General features: G+C 39.2%; 1 protein-coding gene across 1 annotated transcript in view; it reads left to right on the top strand.

The window, feature by feature from the left end:
* The window catches only part of mid2 (midline 2), an 88,829-nt gene extending 77,446 nt beyond the window's left edge, over positions 1–11,383 (top strand). Inside the window, exons 10-11 of the mRNA XM_035668966.1 lie at positions 8,749–8,956; positions 9,294–11,383. Coding sequence (XP_035524859.1) covers positions 8,749–8,956; positions 9,294–9,717 — 632 coding nt within the window. The 3' untranslated portion in view covers positions 9,718–11,383. The remainder of the gene's footprint in view (positions 1–8,748; positions 8,957–9,293) is intronic.
* Positions 11,384–20,081: the final 8,698 nt, after the last annotated feature.

Raw genomic sequence — 20,081 nt, 5'->3', positions numbered from 1 at the left:
CCTGTTGTGAAGTCTTAAAGCTTTCACCGGCTTTTTGGGTCAAACCAAACTCACTCCAATAAAACCACTCATCAGCACAGAGTGGCTGAGTGGCACTAAAGCTGTAGTATATACTGTAGACGTAACACAGTTAGATGCTCACAGCTAACATGTTAAGTAACTGACATGTTCTTGAAACAGGTATGAATTAAGTATGATGAAGAGGAAGGCAGTTCAGAAGCGTGCGTCTGCATGCATGTGTGACCTTTTATTGCTATGACCGGGCGCCGGGTACTCCGGTGCGCCGGTGTACCTGCCAACAGACGCCAGCGTATGACGTAGGTTTCGTACACTGGTCTTCAGAGAGAGAGGAGGAGAGTGAAGAGAAGAGAGAGAGAGAGTATGAAAGTAAATGGAAAGTGACAGATTGAGAGGGAGAGTGTTGAGCGAATAAAATACACCAAATAGCTCTTTGCAGGGATGAGTGTCTGTAGACATGAGTGCCCTCAATCTGCTGCTTTTTACCCAATAATAAAGTCCAGACCTGAGCAAAGCACATACACTAGATGGGCAAAATTACATTATGCCTGTCCAGTTACAGTTTCTAAATCATAAGTCAATGGGTTCGATGTTTTTTCTTATTTAGGTTTTGCACAGATTTTAACTGACTTCAGATTTTTTATCTATTTTTTCAGTAAATACAGATAAATTCCTAGATTTTTCTAGTATGAAAAACAAAAATAATGAAGCCTATCTAATTAATTCAAGTCCAAGTATGTATCCAGTCCTTTTAACATTAAAAAAGTCAAAGCCGCGTCTCCTGGCTGACAACATAATAATCATTATATTTGTGTTTAAAGCACCGTATTTTTAGTCATTCTTAAGCATGAAATTAAATTAAGGTTGCATCTGAGTTTGGTCACAATTTATTAGAGTGGCTGCTGACAGAACAAGAACCCAAATTAATTTAGACCGCTTTTATTAGACTCTGCTCTGTTTATGCTCTTTAATTGGCTGTCTGTCTCAGTAATGAATTCACACCAACAAAAAACAAAGTTGCAGTAGAAGAGGAAAGCAGTTTGTTAATTTAGGACAGAGGAAATGGTTCAAATTTAGACATAGTCGTATCAGCAGCTTATATAGGCCATAGATTGTTACAGTGGTCTTACAGTATTTGTATACAGTATGTTTCTGTATCTGTATCTCTTCGCTAAACTAGTGCCCCAGATGCAGGTCAGTCACAGTCAGGTTCAGTCCTGGGAAATGTGAATCAATGATGCATTTTAAAATTGGCCAAGAATCCTAGTTTCCTAAATATTCTCCCACACCCTGACAGGCGATAGTGGTACGATTGTGTGCTTCCGCAATTTTGACCAGCTGCAGTGTTGATGGAAGTATTAATACCATACTTAAAAATACTCTGTTACAAGTAAAAGTCCTTATAGAACATGTTACTTAAAGGTCCAGTGTGTAGCATTTAGGAGAATCTAATAGCATAAATTGAATATATTATTCATAGGTATATTTTCCTTAGTGTATAATCACCTGTAAATAATAATCATTTTACCTATCAAGGGAACGGGTCCTCTTCCAGAGCCCAAAGTGACACCTTCACTATGCTTCAAAATTAAAAAAAAATAAATGTAAGAAAAAGCAGCAAATCCTTCTGGAAGCTGGAACCATGAAATGTTTTTACAGGAAAAAATAATAATAATAGTAATTTTCAGTCTTATAATCGGTTCAGCTGCACTTATATAAAGTGTTGGGTAGTTAAATGTATTACAAAATATCATATTGTAAAAGGTCTTTGTGTTTTATTTAGTAAATTAACCTGTAAAAATACAATACCTTCCTCTGACATGTAGTCGAGCAGTACGAAAGTGGCAGGAAAAGAAAAGACTCAAGTAAGTACAAGTAAATCAAATTTGTACTCAATACTTGAGTACTGACCACCTGTCCCACAGAGTAAAAGCCTCCATACATCAACATCCACTTTTGTCATTTTGTATTACAAAGCTGCAGGAGGGTGTCAAGTAGGAGTATCAAACAACATAAATCCAGGCTTAAATATGTCTTTATGTAGCAGCTCTATTGTTTACATGTGAAGGCTGGGCTCTATTTTGAGTGAGCATATTGTTTGTGTGAAAACAAGAGCTAATCTGAATGCATACTGGCCTTCCTTTAGGCAACCACTGTGCTGACAGTCAAACACTGGACTGTTGACTTTATGATGTTCGTCATTCTGTTGGTAAACTATTCTGGGCGTCCATATTGTGTGTATGAACCGGGGAGTCAGCCAACAAACCAGATAGTATGTATGCGTGTGTGTGAGTGTGTGTGTGCATGTACAGAATGTGTTTCTAGTCCCTGCACTGAGTAAGCAGCTCAAATCCAGGCTGAAAATATCACATGTCAAGGTGCCCCAGGGGTACACGTACCTCTTTACTGTCTGTTAAAGGACCTGCAATAATATTTACCCAGCATGCATCTCTGATGACAGGCCTCAAGCTACCACCCAGTCTCTAAAGTAAACAGTGGGAGGTAAAGAGGAGATATGAAGAGAGAGGAGTGTTGGGGGTACAAAAAGACAAAGAGGAGAAGGGGAGGATAGACAAGGAGGATAGAGGGGTGTCCCCATGGAATAGAGGTATATGATGTATACTGTGTGATGTCCCAGGTGGGATTCCAGCAGTGAGACCTTTGTTGCATGTCACTCCCTTTGCTCTCTCTCCATATTTCCTGTCTGTCTCTACTATGAACTGTCAGATAAAGGCTAAAATGCCAACTATAAAATAAAATAAAATGCAAAAAAGAACAGGAGAGGAAAGTCACAGTGCTTCTGAAATATTTCCTTGTCAAGCATAGGAAGGTCGCACTTTAAACTTTAAACTTTAGACTGACAGGAACATCTCCAGGGGGACTCCATCTCCCTTAAAGGAAAAGGTTGGTGATATTCTATATTTTTCTTTTTTGTCAAAAAATCCCCTGTAAAGACTAAACACAACAATGAATTAACCTTACAAGTATTGCCTGTCTAGACAAAGTCTGATAGCTTATTCCCATATACCATACACCGCCACTGTTATCTGCAGATGGAAATAGACTTCAGTAAATGCATTATTTACTACAGTGCTCTGAAATTACATTTAAAAATGAAACTCCATATTTGTGACTCATTTTTATGCATTTACTTCTTCTTAAGGAACCAGTAGCCCTGGGGCGTCAATGCAACAGACATGTTAGGATAGTAGGAAAGTATTGAGAGACTGGCAAGCGCATTGTTGGTATTGGTCTTTTTAAGAGACTTGTTTACCGTAGGGAGGCTAGAGAATAACACCAGCCTTTCCACATGTTGCCACCTTCCAAGTGCTGCAAAGATGAGTATCTAGTGCTGCATTTGTGACATCATCTCAGCTCTTTGGTGCTGATATTAAGCCATCTCACTTAATGGCATTGAACTTTCAGCTGACCTGTCTGTACTATAAATGTGTTTGCTTTATTAGAACTGCCACCCAGGACATGTGCAATCTGACAGCCCAATCAGTTTTTCTCATTAGCAGAATATGCCGCAGCAACCCCCTGTTTTAATGTTGCACCATACTCTATCTAATACAGGCAGGATACAAGAAGGCATTATTAATTTTAAAAGATTACATATTTCTGCTTTTAGGCGGCCTGTCATGGATGCAAAAATTAAGTCACATTTTCTTGGAGAGTGGAGAACAAGATAATTAGAGCAGAGATTTAACATCAAACATTAACTGAGGGTGTGCGTTAAAATGGCAGAGGGTTTTTTCTTTAAGACGGCCAACAGACTGAATTTGAGCTCTGAAAGCACAGCACATCACACCTCGACAATGGGGGGTTGGTGTAACTCAATGAGTGCATGTGCCTTGATACAGGAGTAAAGAAGACTTGTATCATTAAGACGGGATCTGAGTTTTAATGAATGATTATCTTACACACACAGCCAATAGTACAATGGTTCTTACACGTGCTTTTACTGAAGTGAACCAACACAGAAACTTTCTTTTGGAAAACGGCTTCTTAATCACAGCAGAATTCTAAGCAAAAGCCTTACTGAAAATGATTTTTCTAGCACTGGTCTCTGTGGACTCTGCTGAGTTCATTAAAGGGTGAAGTTGGAGAACATCACTCACTTCTGTTTGTCTTCTGTCTTCTGTTTGCTCTCCACTTAACAAAGATATTTTCAGTTTTTGTAGAAGTTGAGCAGAAAGAGCCACAAATTGCCCAGTAAGAGCTGAAAAGACCAGATCTGATGCACGTGAACCTCCTGCTATGCATCTCATACACCTGCTTTGCTATTTTACATCCCCAGCCATGTTACACGATTGATCCATCTTTAATGTAATCAGTAGGGATGTAACGTACAATTCACATTACTAGGTTCACAAAATTATTTTCTTTTCCAATATGAGATTGAAAACAAATTATGACTGGAAAAGATTACTTTATTTCTCTCTTTTATTTGTCTTTTTATTATGTTCTTTATCAAATTAAATAATCATTTTATTCTGAGGTTTCCGCTGTCGACTACAGAACACGGCCTCATATGTATTGCCATGTCTTGTCTGTTATTTTTTCTGGCTTAGGGAAGCCAAAAAGCTGCGACACCTCCAATTTTAAACAGGATATGATAGTAGTCTTCATCTGCGGCTTGTGCCTTGTTGCAGCTACTGACGCAGGTGTGAGAGTATATATCGCAATATATCAATACATTCCTACTCAAGAGTGTATATCTTGTGTCTTAGTAGTCAGCACTGTTGGATTACATACCACATTACATATGGATCAGTCAATTAGGAACCAAGTGGCATGCAGCCATACATTTTAATGACATGCAGTGATTTGAAAAGATATACGCTTGTGTTCAACCTCTCATGTGTCTAGAGAGCTCTCTGTGTCCCTGATCCTGCTCTTTATGCAGTAATTGTTTAGTTATGCAGTGAAATGAATCTTTTTTTTTTCAATCTCCCTCATTACAATGGTAGCTCAATCTATCCCTCAGCAAAAATGTGAGCCAGGAAAAAAAAAAGAAAAAAAAAAAGAAGAAGAGTGAAATTGACTGAATTGAAATAAAGTCGATTATCCAGATGCTATCCCACTGCAAGTATTTCAACAAGGACCCAGGAAAATGAAGTTGGAATGAAATTGCTTTTTATAAATGCTCCCTCAGTAGTAGCCCTTTTAATTTCTCTCCTCTTTTTCCCTTGATACTGTAACTTTTTTTGTGTTTTACAAGTTTCCATTAAAGACTTCCCACTTCATAACAATGCACAGCTCAAGGCAGTCATCAGAGAGCAGTTATCACCTCAGCAGACAGTTGGAAACATCTCTAATTACTTCTGTATTACAGAGAGGGAGCTGACTAATCACAGACAGTGCTAAGAAGTCCAGTTTCTTCCATTTTCCTGTCTTGTTTTTATTTCTTGTAATTTTGAATCTGACAGAATGAGAGTGTGTTAGTGTCATCCCTATTTTTTTCATTTTATGTGTGTGTGTGTGTGTGTTTGTGAAAATATTTTTCTTTTTGAACTTTACTTAGACATGTGCATTTACTTTCTTATTTTGAAATTTCTTGCTGATATATTAAACCCCACACAGTGAGTGTTCCTTGCGCCTTTAGGCCGGCACTGAGCACTCCGGAAGAAATCACATTTGGCATGTTCTCTGAGTGCTGCTAGCAAATAGCACTATATATTTAAATATATATATACTCCCACTACCACTATACTTCAGGTCTATTAATTTAATGGCGACTCTACAACATGAATGATCTTCAGTGGTGGAAAAAGGACTCAGATTCTTTAATTAAGTGAAAGTATAAATTAAAAGTATAAAGTATGAAGTAGCATAAAATTAAAATACACGAAACAAAATACTAGTACTTCAAAATATTACATAGTACAATACTCTCCACCATTGAGCTTGTGGCTCATTTTGGGTGTAGACATGGCTTGCAGGTTCCTCAAAACAGGAAGTCAAAATTACACTTAAAAATGTATATAAGCTGTTCACAACACACCAGTTGGAGACAATGATGCATTTGTGGCTGTAAGAAAATTAGGAACAGTACACTTTGCCAATCAGCCAACACTATGGCAGTTAAAACAGTTGTGCAACAGTTGTTTTAGTAGTACACCTGCCATTTTGCATGTGTAAACCTCCAAATTCCGTTTTTATTTGGAGTATCCTGCATACACATTTATTCTCACATATGAAGAATTCACCATTTAAACCCAAGCTTATTATGCATGACTTTTTCCATTTACAAGAATCCTGCTGGCGTTGGTTCAAAACATTTCCACTTGGCCACTCGATGTATGTCTGCTTGTGTATAGGCCGGAGTTGTGTGTCTGCTTGTCCTCTACCGTCACGTGCGTCTCCCCTTCCCCAACCTCAGGCCCAGCCCGGGCTCTCAGGAGTCATCCCCTGGAAAGGCATGACAGAGCCCCAGTGTTTGGAAATGGCTGCGCTGGCAGCGATAAGCAGTTCAAAGAAGAGAGCGCATTAATGTAATTGGCTGCCAGCAGCACATTGGCCTCATCGTCTCATATCCACACGCGGTAACACACACTCACCACACGGATTATTGGAGGGGAGTGTGTGAGAGGGGAGAGAGGATAGAGAGGATGAGAATGAGAATGGGGGAAGAGAGATGAAGGAAAGGACAGATAGAGAGAGGGGAGGAGGTCCTCATTGTGTTGCTCATTAAGCCGTGGGAGGCTCAGGGAGGCTGAGAGATGAGATGAGAGGTGTCAGAGTTAAATGTCAGGTCTGGAAGGGACGTGGCTGACCTCCATGAAGCCTACTCACACACACTCACACATACATACATGCACATAGAGAGGTAGAGAGAGGGGGATCCTCTGCCGAATTTTTTGCCTCATATTATCCCCTCAACTTCTCCTCTCCTCCTGACTCCTTAACTCTCTCTCTCTCTCTCTGCCAGTCACCTAGTTTTACCTTCTCAATTTTCCACCTATTACACCCAAATTACTGGTGTCATTGCAAATTGAATTGTTGCAACCGGATAGCAGCATTTCCACTGAATAGCCCAGACCCCTACCTACTGCAGTGGAAGTGAAGGCTATTTCCTTCAGCTAATTTCCAAGTCTGTGTGATGGGAGGCAAAGAGGAGAATGCCGGGTGGCTTCCTCCACTGTTATGAAATATTTTCACCAAAGGCTGTGAGAGGCTTTGAAGTTTAGACTCTCGCCCTCGTATTTCAAACATTCTCCTCTTCTGTCTCTCCCTGTGAGTTCTCTTTGAGTACTTCTCAACCCCGCTTTCTATTTATTATCTTCTTTTGCTGCTGCTCTAAGTTAAAATTTTGCTCTAGTTTTTATTCTTACTCGCATCTTTTTCACCTTCTGATGTTGTGATATCTTCTGCCTTTTTCCAAACACAAAATAAGCAAGAACAATTGATCAAATGCATAATGTGAAAAGAGTTTCTTGTAGTGATGAATGCACAGAGAATCATCAGCCAACTCTGCAGCTCCCCTCAGCTCTACAGAGCACTTTAGTGTATTTCAGCTCATTGTTTTGATTTTACAGCCCGCGACTTTATTGTTTTGATTTACTCTCACGCTCATCAACCCACCCAATTTCCAGCCACAGCAGGTAGCTGTTTTCAGGGAAAAAGCTCTGATAAACTCTGTATGCTACCTGCCCAGCAGCTGGCTAAAAAAAAGGAGGAGGAATATTGCATTTATCCGTGTCCAGAAACACGACTTCAAATGAATGTTTTGTTAGTTGTAAGTTATGTTGGAAGTGTATATAGGAAACTGTATGCTTTCTTTCCTGTGGACTAGAGGGTGTACAACATGATTTTTGTTATTTTCTTAGGTGAATTAGGAACTCCATCACTGTGACTAAGAGACAAATATTCTAATTTTGCCTCCGATTTATAAGCAAAAACTAAATTTTGACATTTTGTAGTGTTTGTTATTGGGTTTGTTGCTAACAATTCTTTTTTTACACTGCAGCTATAATCTGTAAAATAAAACAATGAAAACAGAACTTAAAGCTTTGAGGAGCTTAAAGTTACATAATGACTGCTTTCAGTTGCTGCCCTTTTGTGTAGTGTGAGTTTCTCATAATATTCAGACATGAACAAAAGGGCAGACATCTATCAAACATGATAGAAAAGAGTGAAAAATTGCTTGTGATCTTTGATTGATTACCTTAAAGATCCATAGACATGTATTAAGAGAGAGTGTATATACAAATAATCAGCAACAGTGCGTCTTAGAAAGGCATCTACTCCCTCTACAGCATTAAATATTCCTGAATCTATAAAGATGCAAATTGGTCCTTTTTTTAAGTCAAAGATATCTCCTACTTCACTGTAAAGTCAATTCTCTGTGTATGTGCACTGGTGGTTTGAAGTTTCTACATCACCCTTGTATAAGTTGCATACTGGACCAGATGTTGGATGTCGCATATTATGCCTGTAGGCCCCTCCCCTTAAAAGCTCAAACATGCAATTGTAAAAACAAGCAGATATTTTGAGTGTAGGGGGAGTTTTATTATTGTATTTCTTATATTATTTTCAATTTAGTTATTTTGAATGATTTTCCACCATGTCGCATCATGTTTAAGATAGATTGCTATATTGCATAAAAAAAATGAAGATGATAATGATGTTAGTGATAATGATGATTATGGTCATTATCATTAGCAACATTAGCTGCCAAAACACAGTAATAGACAATTTAAAGCACAAAATGTTGTCTCTTTCCAGGTCAACCCTTTAAGTTGGACCCAAAGACGGCCCACAAGAAGCTGCGTCTGTCCAACGACTGTCTGACCATGGAGAAGGATGAGAGCTCGCTGAAGAAGAGCCACACACCGGAGCGGTTCAGCGGAACGGGCTCCTATGGCGCTGCTGGTAATGTCTTCATTGACAGCGGTTGCCACTACTGGGAGGTTCTACTGGGAGCATCCACATGGTAAGAAACACGAATGCACAAGATTGCATTATATAAGCCTTCAAGGAGGCTTGATAAACCAAAATATCTTTCTGTAGGGAGTTTAAATCTAGGCTGTTATGCAAACCCTCACACAACAGACACGCACTCGCCACACACAGTGTATACTCTTATCCTATTTATATTCTTTTCACTAATTGGCTCTGAAGTAGACTTCTTCATGCAGGAAAGACCCAAAGGGCCCGTGCCTATCTTGTGTGTCCTCAGCATGAGGTAGCTTGACTGTGCAAGTAAAGTCATTAAGAAGGACACTGTTTTTTAGATCACTAATGCATTCCAAAATGTTCCCTCCCTGCAGGTATGCCATCGGCGTGGCTTACAAATCAGCCCCGAAAAACGAATGGAGTGGCAAGAACTCATCCTCATGGGTGTTCTCGCGCTGCAACAACAACTTTATGGTGCGCCATGACGGCAAGGAGATGCTGGTGGAGGCAAGTCTGCAGCTGAGGCGGCTGGGTGTCCTGCTGGATTATGACAACAATTCACTGTCCTTCCATGATGCCATGAACTCCCAGCACATTCACACCTTCGAAATCTCCTTCCTCCTGCCTGTTGTACCCACTTTCATGATCTGGAACAAGTCGGTCATGATACTCTCAGGGCTACCCGTCCCTGACTTTGTCGATGGTTTGGCCTCAGATCTTCAAGAGCAGCAACAGCAGCAGATGGGCCTGTGCCGACAAGAGTCACCATACTTGACGGGGATGAAGACCTGCCACTGAGAAAGGCCTACCAATGGCCTAGCAGAGTCCACTCAGGCCCAGTGACTGAAAGGTTGATTGGGAGCTAAAAGACATTGATAGTGTGACTGAGTTCTGCTCTATCCTCTGCATTAAGAGTGGACCAGTTACTTTCTTATGGATTTAGAAGGTGTTGGAAATATGCACACCAGTCTGGAAAAATGAGTCCTGTTAGTTTGTAGCCATCCAATGCTTTGCAAATACATCAGTGAATGGGAACAAGGTCTGTTAACTGCAAACAGCAGTAGACCTAAAATTCATCTGATGCCCTGGAGTCACTGAGGGCAGGGCTGGACATCTGGTTTTCTTGACCATTTAAGGTCTTCCTTTTTGATTTATTCTGTTTGACCCTGGGCAGAAGACCAAGGAGGGAATGTTCTCTTCAACCATTTACAGTTTGAAGTTACAACATGTGAACAGCAGTTACTCTATGTCTCATCTGAGGTAGATTTAAAAAATAAAACACAGATTCAGACATACATATTTATGTCTAACTATGTACTACTAAATTTAACAAAAACAAAATTAGATTTGACACAACTTTCTTGGCAACACTTTGATGATCGGTACCACTTTCATGTCAGTATGCTAAATACGAAACCAAAGCCAGCAGTTGGATTAGCTTAGCATCGCGTAAGGATGGGATGGTTTCCAGCCTGATAGCTCTATCACATTTCTTCCTATAAAGCCACAACAATGTCGATTTTACATTTCTCTTTTTTATGGTTTAAACAAACAAGATACAAAGTGTACGTTTATGAACTTTAAAGGCACTACTAGGTGGACTTTGGACAGAGCATGGCTAGCTGTTTCCAGTGCTAAGCTAACCTGCTGGCTAGAGACATGAGAGTGGCATTAATATTCTCATATAACTTTCTCATCGAATTTATTTCTTTAAATGTGGATGTGTCTTCCTTGAGTCCACTTTATTGTACGATCTAGATGCTATCATCTTGCTAATGCGAATACATGCTCGCTGTGGACTTTTTGTGTTGCATAACTACAGGGTGCGTTACAAATCTTCTGGTGTCACTGTTCATGTGTTGTACCCTCAGTCGCTGTAAGTGGCCGTTGCTAAAGTCTTTTTGACGCAGCAGTCCTGTTTGTATTGCCGTGTCGTTGCTTCCAAGTTTCAGGAAGTATTAACGTTGCTCCCAGATATGAAGATCACAGGGGGTAGATTTGCATCATGTGACTACTCGACTTGTATAATAAGAGGTTTATTGAATATTAGAGGAAAAAGTGTTATTTATGACAAAAAAGATGGTTTACTTTTATTATTAATCTCAACATATTCATGATGCACTTTTTAATTAACACAATTTCCCCTCTATGAGTATGAAAGTAGAGCGATGTTGCAGGGATGTAATGGGGAGGGAAAGTGACAAATAGCACTACTGCTGGTTGTGTTCATTCGTCTGAAAATCACCTTATTCTCTAACTCATATTTAGATAATGATTTATGGTCAATAATTCATAATGATTACCTAATGTTAATAACTATAATAATAAAGTGTATTGCAATAAACCACTATTAAAACTAACATTTTGTCTTGCTTACACCTAATCTGTGCACTAAAAGCAATTCAATAATAAAAGAGAAGCCCCTGCTGTAAAGTTAAAAATGTTTTTTTTTTCACTGTGCTATGAACACAACCAGTGACTTTCCCTCCTCAGGTCTCTCTTTATAGCATATAGTAACTTTATCTTGTTTAGAAAAGGGATATGATTATGATGATGTTTATGCGCTTTTTATCATGATGAAATGGTAAACTAATAGCTGTTTTTAAAAAAAGTTCAAGTTGTCGACTATTCAGGGAAGGAGGGGGTTAACACTTTAACTTGCTGTATGTCGCAATGTCATGGCATGATTGTGTTTTCCTCTGTGATTTGTTAACACACACACACATGCACACACACATCATGTTTTGCTTAAGTTGGCCTTGTCGTGATAAATGCATGAAACATTGTAGGATCCCACACCGGTTCACTGGGTAATTTAAATAGCCTACCAGCTCTTGTTTTTCATCAGATACTGACTCACCTGCACATTTGCTTACAACATACTGGACCTCAAACTCTTTTTGTCATCACTATTCAAATAACAGCAATTGCTGGATCCATTGTTTAGTTTTTATTTGGATTTGAAGGCCTAGTGTGGGTGACAGTTTTACTCTAGATTGATATTCAGGTAGCGGCTCTGATTCAGACAATCAAATATGTATCATAGTTTATGCAGATTTAAGAGGTCGTGTAGCAGGAAACTGTGGGAAGGGAAGGATTGTGACAAAGTGACACTTGAGGATGTGTTGAAAAACCAGATGTTTTATATACCATCTAGTTCGATTTGACATGAAAACCTCATGGCCGTTTTCACTCTTTTTACACATCACCTGGTATGTACGTAATGTTGAATGTCATGTAACATTTGTATTGACCGGCTATGATTTACTTGACTATGACGTACTCCTGCAACACACAGACTGATCATTTGCTAGAAAACGTGGTTACTTATTGATGACTGAAAGCAGAGGTCCAGTGATGTAAAACTCTCAGCTATGGAAAGGTAGTAAAATTAGGGCAATTGTGTGATGCGTCAGTCATGATTGTTTGATAGAGGTATCGATTGCCTGAGCGCAACAGGCAACCTCAGATAATCCACTGGTCAAAGGTAACACAGGAGGAGCACCAGTATGAGGGTTATTTTCTTTCTGTCACGGAGATTAGTGAATGTTACCTGACTTTCAGATATCCACCCATCTTGTTGAATAATGTCGGTCATAGGCTCGAAACGGCCATGTGTTGATTTGTGATCCAGACTGACAAGCTCAACTCATCTGTGCAAGTGTGCTTGGCTGGGTCACTGCATGATTATGTGACCTTGCTACAGGTTCATAACTCTTTTCTTAACTTCATGATGGAGATTCTTATCTTGTGTCAAGCATATTCTCTCTTTTCTTTTCTTTTTTGCAAAAAAAAATAAACCATGACAAGAACACTCGGACGCGAAATGTTCATTGCCATGCATATCAGATAGTTTGCAGTGCTCTTTCTTTCTTTGTGTCACAAGTCAATACAGTAAAATATATACAGTGAATGATTTTCAATAGCTACCCACGCATTGTAGTGCAGTGTAATACCCTAGAGACAATGCAATAGATTCTCCTTTTTGCTTTTCTGTTTGTGTAACTTGGGAAATAATTTTTTACAACTCATGAGAAACACACTCCTCTCCTTTTGGCATTTGGACCTTGATAAACAGCACAAAAAGAGCAGCGTTGCATTCATGCAAGGCTTTGTTTCCATAGATATAAGAGATGATTTTAGCCAGAGAGGAATGTAAATCATAGGGGGAAATATATATTATATAAAGTTGTATAATATACTAAATATATATGAACCAATGTTATTTATGTGAATTTAAGTCCAATTAAAAGTCTGATCCCAAATGTGTCTCGGTTCTTTATCTCAGCTGTGTTGACTTTATTATCAAGGGGCTTTCTCACAGCCCAGCACATAAAAAAAAACAATCATTTGTAAAAGATATGTTATATACACAAAGACATTCACATACCTATATACAGACACACTTACACCCACATATAGGTTACTCAGATATACATGAATTTTGCCTATGCACAAGAGGTAGAAAGCTAAAAGCTTACACAGATATATATTTTTTTCTATCTTTATTATACCAGGAATTCCTATTGAGATCAAAAATATCCTTTACAAGAGAGGCCTGGCCAAGGTAGCAGCCGTAAGACCCCTGAAAAAGTCAAGGCAAGATAAACATAACATAAAAATATAATAAGGAAAACCCTAGAAAAGAAAGAAATAATAAAGATTTTTTTATTTTATTTTATTTTATTTACATTACCCTATTTTTTTAATCTGTACAAAAGCCAGACAGGATGCTTCCTGAATAATTCACAGGATATAGAATTATATTAATATTGACGTTTAATGCCTCTAATCTTGTAACCTGGCTCATGGAAATGTAAAGCTCCATTATAAATTACCTTTTGAGGAAAATAAACAAACAGTGCTTTGGACCACTCATAGTGCATCTGAACTCTGGTGTGTAGTTTGGACACCAATTTAAAATGCAGCCCAAAGCCTCCAGAAGGGCTGAGCCTCTGATGGTTAAAAGCAGAGTAAGACTGCCAAGCTGGCAGGTCATCCAGAGCTCAGGGTGGAGTTAGTAGGGCTATACCCTTTTAGCCCTCATCTGTCATCACTGGCACAAGTGCCTCATTACTACAACATAGTATTGTAGTGCATGGGTCCCAGCACTGCCTGCGAGCATGGCACACACACACACACTGACCCTGAACAATATGCTCACTTATTTTGTAGCTTGTTTTCTGTGTTCTCACAATGTCACAAGGGAACCAGGAGAATCTCAGTCACTGAAACCATTGAAAGTATATAATGATCACATATGAAATCATATAAAAGTGTGTGAGTATGGAAACATACATATAATATATAATAATATGGCGGTATCATGCCTTTTGTTTGGCTATGCGACCCGGTGTCTGCCCTGCAATATCCTTGGGCAAGGCAGCGAAAACCATTTCAGTTCCAAGGTTACTGTTGTTCACCTGACCCTACAGTGCTACCCCTGCTGGAAAGATGAATTATATCCTGCAGGAATCAATATGGCCTCACACACATACCCATGACCTTGGATATTTTCGGCCAAATCAGTGCAAATGTCTAACCTAAAGCAAAAAAATACTAGAAAACTAATTGTCAGCTCAAAAACAGATCAGGACCCTGGAATACTAAGTTTAAAGTTTCTAATGGATTTAACCCAAACCCTGAAAGCAATGATCTTCACCAGTGCATTGTAGCCATACTTTGTCTTACCAGTTCATCTTGGCATTGTTGAGCAAGATAAATGTCAACACAGAGGAAGCTGATTCTGCTTTTTGTATATTGTATCATTCAGGGTCTTGCACAGTGGATGCCATGCTTTTTCTTTAGGGGTGTTTATTCCAAATTATTTAGTAATAAGACATTTCTTGGAACTATGTAATTTTTATCCAATTATGAGTTCAGAGACTAAGTTAAGTTAGTACCCTTCAAATTCATTAATTACAATAGATTAAAAAATAGCATAACCATAAGTCTCTAAATTTGTGCACAGCGGGTCAGCTGAACATACAACATGTAAAAAATTGTCTTGTGCTTAATTAGCACCAAATTACAGTTCTTTCTATGCAACCCTCAAAAAATTATTAGCAAACTACAGACCTGTAACATTACAAAAATCCATTATCAGTTACTTGATTGGCTGACACTGCCAACTTTATGCCAACACAACTTATAGCTTGTATTGAATGAATAAATGGTTGCTGCTGGACAAATTAACAGCAACAGACTCTGACCTCAGTTCTCTTTGAGGTATAAGGTATCTGGTATATGTTATCTGCATCATTTTGAACCAAACCACTTATTGACTTGTAGCAGACTGATTTCATCATGTGGTGTCAATTGTACATTTGTTTAGCAAAGCACTGAAAAGCTGAGGGAAATCCAATTGCAACCCGCCTGCCTCAACAGTTCACAACTGATGTCCTAGTTGTTACTTATTTAAGGTAGATCTGAAACTGTATTTTGTGGACTTTTCCAGCGTGGGCTTGCAGTGGTGCATTGCAGACCTTAATGGCTTAGCCCTGTCCCTTTCAGTCCACAGGTTTAACTCCTGGGACTGTGATTGGAGACCTTTCCATGTGTGACAGATTAGCTGGCGGTTAAATGTGATGCTCACTCTGTCTCTGCTGCTAGCCAGCTAGCAAGCAAGCCGTTGGAGCAAGCCATAATTACATTTCTAATTGCAGAATAATTAGGACTCCCTGTGTAGCTCGTTAAGTCATTTGTCACCGAAGCCTCTAATGTGGAGTACAACAACTCTCTAATTACACCGAATGAAAAGTCTACATTGTGGGAAGCATTTTACCACAACCAGTGGCCTGAGCTTCACCTGTAAAGCATATTTCATCAACTCACATCTTGATTATTTTTTATTATCATTATTATTATTATTACCATTATTATTACTGTTCTTAGCTACTTACTAAATTAATTTTTACTTTGCCCATTGAGAATGTCCCATAGCAAACTTTAAATCATAACCCTCTAATCCCAAAATACTGTGTTAGAATGTGTGGTCTCAGTTTAAATTTCACAGCGCATTGGAGAAGTGGTCAAACTGCTTTTCTTTCACCTTTGAAATACAGCAAGGTCAGATAATTTCTCCCTCCAGAGAACAGTGAAAGACTAATGTACGCTTTTATCACCAGCAGGCAACAGATTGATGTAATGTACTCCCCTCTGGTCTTACAAAAAAGACCGTAGCTACAACTCCACAACTCAGAATGCAGATTTTTATGCTGATTCTTAATAAATCTCTATACTGCACGAACCTGTTCTGAATATGCTTCATCAGAGCACAGCGCTTAGGTCCTCTTTTTACCAAAGGTGGGATAAGTCACACATGCACAAATCTCAAGTCTTAACCCTCAAGTTTTAAGCAAGTCCCAAGCCACTGTGGTGAGAATAGAGCAAGTCAAGTTATTGCTCAGGTCAGGCAAGTCACAAGTTAAATTTTAAGAAATTCTGATGATACCCCCCAGTTTCCATAGTAAAATCCGTTAAAAGACAGTGGTCATGAATCAGTAATCAAGGCAATCAGTAACAAGCCTCCAAAAAAAACAACAATAGAGAATGGAGAGTGGTGATTCATCATGGCAACTTACTACTGATTACAGTTACATCTCCTATAAACAAACACAACAAAAAAGTAGTAGTAAGACCAAATCACAGATATATGTCAACCGAAACCACAGAAACTTTCGGTTCAGCGAAAAAGTGGATTACAACACCAGCTTGGAAAACTTGGACCACTTACTACTTAACATTACAGTGCAACTAGCCGGATACTTCTTCCACAGCCACTCCAGCCACCCCAAAACAAAACAAGAACAACAAAAAAATGCAATCCATAAACCATAAACTTGACCTGCTCGTCACACTGCAAAATAATAGCCATTTCCATTATTAACATACGTCTTTACCAGTGGATAGGTTTTTTTGTTCTCTTCAACATCATTCAGTTTGACCAAACAGACACTGCAAAGATCATACCACTTAATGCAATGTATTTGGGTGTCAGTGTAGAACGCTGATACAGTGAGGACTGTCAAATGCAATGTTGAAGCTGCATGCCAAGAAATATAGAAACTCTTTTCTGCCATCGTAATTGATTCACACTCACAAGCACTGTACACCTCCCGGTTCCCTTTGACGCAAATGGTGCCACAAATATTAGATATGAATGACACTGACCATTATCAGGCAGTATGACGAATGGAGAAACAATTCCCCTAATGAACCTGCCTGCCAGCTCCAAAGATATGGATGTGGATGCATTCTGATATAATGCCTTATAAATGGAAGACTCGGGGGGTTGGGGTGAACAAGTGTTTGAATACTTGGCATCATTTTTGCCTTAATGTACTTCTTTTCTCCCACTAACAAAACCTCAAAACAGACCTCATCATATACACTCTCAATGGACTCGTATTGGTATTGGTATTGGAACAACTAGCAGTAAGTGAGATTGACTCCCTTACATCACTTCCCGAAAAACACGCTAAGTAATGCATTACTCAAAACACTGGTCAACAAGCACTACCTGTTTCATAACTCGTGCACAAATGAGTCCCTCGGCTACTTTTTGGTCTGACTGGGGCTTTATGCTGTCTGAATTTGTCTTCAATTCGTTGCAAGGCACATTGAAACATGAAATACTGTTTCTGATATTATTGCTGCTGCTGCAGATTCTCAGGCTTAGTTGGTACAAAATGATGTACTTTTGATGCTCATCCAAAGTAGTAAATTTGACAGCTCTACAAATAATATATACATGAATCAGTAAGTGCATGAAGACTGCTGCTCTCCTCAATAGAGTCAGTCTCATGTCCACAACATTAAGTTTAATGGCATCTCCTCTAAACTCGTCAATAACCTAATAAATTGTGCAAACAATTATTGGCAGGGCAATACACAGCCTCCAATACATTTGCATATTTTATTTACTCCTCAGCTTTTCGATACATAACTTCTTATGTGGGAAAGACGTTGGACTAAGTGGACTAAAACTGTTTCAATCATTGTTGCATTTGTGCAAAAAAACAGGGTTTTCTCTCCTACATTAAAATGAATCATTACTATTCACCTCACAGAAATACTACCCTCTTCACAAAATCCAGCCAGATTTGTCATCAGCTGTGGACGGCCATCTGTGTGAGTCAGGGAGGTGTCATTGTAGCGAAGGTCTCACAGAGCTACAAATGCACAGCTGGATATAATGAACTGCAAATCTGCATCAAGCTCTTGGCTCCGTTTCACCAACATACACCTGCTCCAGCTGCATCTACCTGTCCATACTAGAGTATCCTCATTTTATTACCATCAGCTTTAGAGAAAGTTATTTGAATCTAGCTGAATTAAAGGCTTATCTGCTTTCAAATGAGAGAGTTTCAGGGACTGAGTAGGAGTGCAAGTGTGCACAATTCTGCATGTGTTTTCTGTGTGTTGGATTTTTGATTTATAAGTGCTTGTGGGTGGGTGCACGTGGCTTGTAATAAGGTTTTTTTCTTTCCTTGGCTCAATTTTTGCCTATTTAACCTTTGCTTAAGGAAATTCTTTAGAGACTGAGTTTCCTTTTCCTTTTCCACCGAGTACATGGAGCAAAAACAAAGAGATCAACTGCACAATCCACACAATAAAGATAAGAAATACAGAGAGCGCAGATCAAAGTGAAGTGATAAAAATGAGTTGCCTTTGGACCTGTTGAGACAGACAGAGGCAGCCTTTACCTTTCCTAAGTGAGGATGAATTAGACCACCGTGGAGGAGAGAGCAAAAGCTTGGCTCCCTGCCTGCGGGGTGATGGAAGAGAGCTATGAACTCTGGGAAATGAGGATCTAAACAGGCCGTAGATCACCAAGCCCACTGGCTCTGTCTCTATCAGACACTGTCTCTCTCCCTCTCTGACTCAAACTCCCAGACACACACCAACACTCACACTGCACAGTCAATATCTAGATTAATCTCTGAGGGGGAATCAATCAACCGGCCCAGTGGTGTCTCAGAGAGCCCTGGAGGCTTGATGGTCCTACTGAAAGAGAGAGATATGTCCAGGTGCTTCAGAGAGATCTCTACAGAAATCTCTACCTTTCAATCTTTCCCTATGGAGATGACAGTATGTTAGTTTCACAGAGATATTGTTGTCGTTGCTGACATATTGACGAATAGTTTGGGGGGAAAACCTTAGAAATTGTGTGGGCTGGGTGGGTGTTAATAGGTTCATTCTCTATCCTCTAACCCCCTCCTCCATCTTAACACCACGCTCCATAGTTTTGGATGGTTGTCTGTACATTGACAATATACAGTATATAATGAACAGAGCTTCCGGGTCTGCGAAGTGAAGCCAACATTAAAGTGTCCTAACCTGCATTCTATGTAAAAGCCAGCATGGGGAGCTTGGTTTGTGGCAATAAAAACCGATAGCATGCGCTCTAATGGAGAAATTACCTGATTTCTCACTTAATTTATTAACTCAGTAAACAGTTTCCTAATGAGTTCATGGTCTCAATTGCTAGTTTTCTTCCATACAGCATGATGTTCATTTTAAGTAACGCAAAACCAGTGGTAGCTAAATGACAAGCCTACTTTTGTCTAATATGACCTGTAATCAAGGACCTAAAATATTATTTTGACTGTAAATCTGCCATAAAAAATGCATTAGGTGATGCGTGAAACTAAAAAGTTTGACAGGAATAGTCAGAAGTAAGTGTGGGGGTTGGACAATTCAGTTATACATCCAACTTTCTTTTAATTTCCCTTTTTCTCTCTATTTATCTGCTCCCTCTCTCTGTTTATCAAAACCATAAAGGTCTAGAGATGTCATACACCTGACTGATATTTTTATGGTTCTATTGGTTTATTTAAGAAACATAAAATGATGCAGGTCAGGTCAGATAAAATGTGGAGGGTCAGTTCCAGATCATTTTGACACGTCTGTTCTGTAAAAAGTAAATCTAAAGCACTTACTGGTGACCTGGGCTTGCAGTCAGTGTGCTGCATCGCTTTTGACCAAGCTGTCCTTAAGATTGAGTGCTTCTATTTGGATGAAACAATCCTGAAGAGGTTTTGGTTTAGCCAGAAGGATTGTCTCAGAGGAGCTCTTCATCATTTTCTATTGCCACTTTCACAGGTTAATGGATTAAGGAAATACACTTTACTGCTACTAGGACATTACTGAGGAGTTGG

The sequence above is a fragment of the Morone saxatilis genome, unplaced genomic scaffold (assembly GCF_004916995.1).
Source record: "Morone saxatilis isolate NCDOM2014 unplaced genomic scaffold, NCSU_SB_2.0 Contig22, whole genome shotgun sequence".
Lineage (NCBI taxonomy): Eukaryota > Metazoa > Chordata > Actinopteri > Moronidae > Morone > Morone saxatilis.
The sequence above is the reverse complement of the archived record's forward strand: the minus strand, read 5'-3'. Positions and strand labels throughout refer to the sequence as shown.